This window comes from Austrofundulus limnaeus, unplaced genomic scaffold, assembly GCF_001266775.1.
Source record: "Austrofundulus limnaeus strain Quisiro unplaced genomic scaffold, Austrofundulus_limnaeus-1.0 Scaffold796, whole genome shotgun sequence".
NCBI classification, from domain to species: Eukaryota; Metazoa; Chordata; class Actinopteri; order Cyprinodontiformes; family Rivulidae; genus Austrofundulus; species Austrofundulus limnaeus.
The window spans coordinates 110977-114687 of NW_013953198.1; the positions used below are offsets into that span (position 1 = coordinate 110977).

The 3711-nt window shown below is 35.8% G+C and overlaps 1 protein-coding gene across 2 annotated transcripts in view; it reads left to right on the forward strand.

Annotated features, from left to right (window-relative positions):
• LOC106532581 (calsyntenin-2) overlaps positions 1 to 3711 on the forward strand; it is a 119477-nt gene that overhangs the window by 103808 nt on the left and 11958 nt on the right. For both annotated transcript variants that reach the window (XM_014028678.1, XM_014028679.1), the window contains exon 15: positions 3268 to 3391. In XM_014028678.1, coding sequence (XP_013884132.1) covers positions 3268 to 3391 — 124 coding nt within the window. The remainder of the gene's footprint in view (positions 1 to 3267; positions 3392 to 3711) is intronic.

Below are 3711 nucleotides of genomic sequence, written 5' to 3' on the forward strand. Positions count from 1 at the left end.
GTCTGGGCCTCCCTTCTGAAGCTGCTGCCCCGCGACCCGACCCTGGATAGGCGGAAGAAAATGGATGGATGAATGGATGGGTGTTCAATACTTTTTCCCTGTGCCATTCCACATTATTACAAATAACTTCATTTCTGGACATTTATGGTTTGATTTCTTTGTATGTATGGATCGCTTGGGTTGTTACCAACATCTGGTGAAATTTACATCATTAACACCTCTAGTAATATATTTACTGAGAAAAATGTTGACGTATTCAATACTTATTTTGCCCGCTGTAATCACCATTGTTTTTACAAAGTTTTTACTCACTTTCCATTCCAGCAGCTTTCAGCAGCTCATAGAAAGCTTCTCGTGTCTCTGCATTTCTCCTCAGGGACTCGGTCAGTCCTGAACACGATACTGTAGCTTAGCATAAGAAGATAATCCTAACCACTGCACTTCTAATAGTTTCATTCAGGTAATGCTGCATGATGCAGCTGTTTTACAGCCTTTTAAAACACTTCTGCTCCTGCCTGAAGCTGCTGCTAGTGTCAGAGCAGGAGAAAAAAGAGAGGAGTGATAAACAAGGAAGATTTCTGACCAGGTTTCAAATTAAACAAAAAAAAATCCACAATATATATAATGCTCTGCTCTAGTTGCTGCTGTTGTTATTTCTGTTGTTTGTGAAATCTTTGATGATTTTTTATATGAAGTTTTATGTTTTATGTTACAGACTATAAGTTTTTGTACAGACATTTGTAGAAAACTGTAGCATAATTTATGCCACAGTTTACTACAAATGATTAAATATTATAAGCTGGTATCGTGTCTTTTATAATATTTACACAGACTAAAATTCTGAAATGTATTTTTTAATCTCAGCTATGTAGATGAGATTCTGATCACTGAAATTAGTTGCAAATATAGAGCCTACTTAAACAATATTACAAATTCACTAGTTAAAGATATTATTATTCAATTAGCTAAAAAGTCTTGAAATGATTGGAATCAAGTCATTATTGACTGACTTCAGGTCAACATTAGATCATCATTAGTTGTAAACAATATGTTTTCCTTATAAAACWTATAGCTGTTTTACATGATTGTTGTATGAAATTAACATTAATTATGAATTATATTATATGTAATAAAAATAATTCTGGCAGATGAAGTTGGGCTCACTGTTAATCCAATAGTCTTGTCCGCTGTGACATATTGGCCTCTTCAGGCACCGTCTTAGCTTCTCCAGGATGTCACAGATGTAAACAATGGGTGGATAGGCCGAGTTCACTATAGTGTCTTATAGGCTCAAAATCAGAATCAGCTTTATTGGCCAAGTATGTTGCTCTCTATGGTTCTAATTTATCTGAGATGCATAAATGCCTAATGGTAATCCCATAAGGTAAATTCCTCAGTGACTCTAAGTGCTGCACCAGCATAACAGTCTTCAGGTGGGACACCCAGCTGGACAGAACAGTTCAATCCATCTCTTGGAAGTAGGACACAGCAGACCGTAAAAACCCAATCCTATGAAGAAAATAATAACAACAACAACAACAAATGTAATGGAGCACAATGTGTACACATGACGCCCCCTTAATATTTCCATCTGCCCCCTCAAGTATGCATTCCTAGAACCGGCCCTGATGCAGACGTTTGTGTATGGCAGGCTATGTTTACACTTAATCAGCTTCACCATAATTGCATTGCAGGTATCTGAAATTGGTTTTATGAATAGACATTTTAATTATTTTAGTTATTTAAATGAGAGATATATGATCCAACTAATGCAAATTAAACTACAGACTTTATGTTTTTCTTGTTGTGTACTTTTTTTAAAAGTTCTATTTCAATGAATACTACTATTTTGTCACTGCACATTGTTATTGAAGAGTTGTTGTTTTTGTCAGAAATGTCAAATTATAACGAACGTGAGCTGGATCTTTTGATGAGGCAGGTCATTTCAGGTGGTGCCTGCCAGTTTTTAACAGACTCTCACAACCCTCTGCAGTTTGAGCTTGTTTTTCTGGTTAAGTTGACCACACTGACCTTTAGATGTGAAGACCCAACCCAATTCAATAAAACAAGAGTAAAACGATCTTATGAGGGTTTTGTCAACATTTAAATGACAAAGTTTGTAATACAATACAGGCACTGATAGGCCTTCTTGAAGAGCCTGTCAGTATGGTACACTTAAGTATTTTTACATTTTATGTGTTCGTCTTTTACAGTATATTATTGGTTGCCAATGGAGAAATGTCTGAAATATTTCTTGAAAGGCTTCAAAGGACCGACCTGCTCTGTACTTTAGCTTTGCCCTCCAAATGAATAAAATCAAACATTTAGCAGATCTAAGTGACCTGGAAAAGGCAATTCACTTGTGAGGTCTTTGAAAGGAACAAAGAAGATACATTCATTTATTTTTATATTTTAGAGCTTTTTAGTTTTTTAGTTATTGGTATCTTTCCAAAGCCAGATTTCCCAGTAAAATGACTCATGTTGCTTTTGTGAATCACTTTGACGTTGAATCCCTTCATTTGTGAAGATTTGAGGAAATGAAAATTGAAAGAAAATCTCATAAACATGGTGGAGTTTAAAAGAAATTTTATAAAATGAATCCTTCAAAAGGTTTGCTTTTAAGTTGGACTGAACATAATCAGAGAAATTAACTGTTCTGGAAGACACATTATGGCAATTGCAGTTTTTATTGTAGAATAACTGGTTTATAGAGCACTGCAGAGCAGGACGCTGGAGCATGTTGTCCCAATTTGGAGTTCTGTTCTGATTCTTTGGTTCTCTGGTATGACACGAGGCAGGGGCTGCATATTAGAAAAACCTATGAGTAATGAAAAACATATAAAGGCTGATTAACAAGTCACTTCATAATACAGCCCAGTCCCTGTAGTGTTGGGTGCATACCAGGTACCTACCCAGTAAGTGCTGAGCTGCATTATGTGTGGCTATATTTGTTGTTTTACAATCAGTTTGTTGATCTGACACCCGAAATGCCTGTTCAACTAATACAATTAATTTTCTTCTGATGTGTTGTAAAAGGCTTTTCTGGTAGTAAAAAATTCTCACACTCCAGATTACTGCTTCATACTGTCTAAAAAAATACCTAAATCTATTTAACGTGTCAGTGAGCTCCAGTTTTCTCTTGTTCATGATGTAAACAGTTTGACCTTTCTAAAATGTGTCACAGTTTCACAGTAACATAGATTGAATTGTGACTCCACTGAGAGGAACCCTGTTTGAATTTCTTCTCTATTTGCTTCTTCAAATCAGGTGAATGTCTGGCAGAGTTCAGAAGCCGGGGAACATATCAGTCACATGGTAGCCCTGCCTCAGTACATGCAGGCGGTCCATCATCCATCCATGATTAACGACTTGTACCCCAACCATGTTTCAGGTAGGAGAACAGTAGTTTGGATTTCAATCCAAGCTGACTTTATATGTCTGCCTTCTTTCCACATTTCACAATTAGGTTTTCTGTTTTTTCTTTTTTCAGACTGTGTTTTTTTTCTAATATTCAACTCAAATCATCTTCTTTGCTAATAACCTATTTTTGTGAGAAAAGTCAGAAAAACATAAAAATATTGCTTGAAGGAACATACAGTGGTTTGCAAAAGTATTCATACCCCTTGAACTTTTCCATATTTTGTCACATTACAACCACAAACATAATATATATTTCACTGGAATTTAATGTGAAAGACCAACACAAAGTGG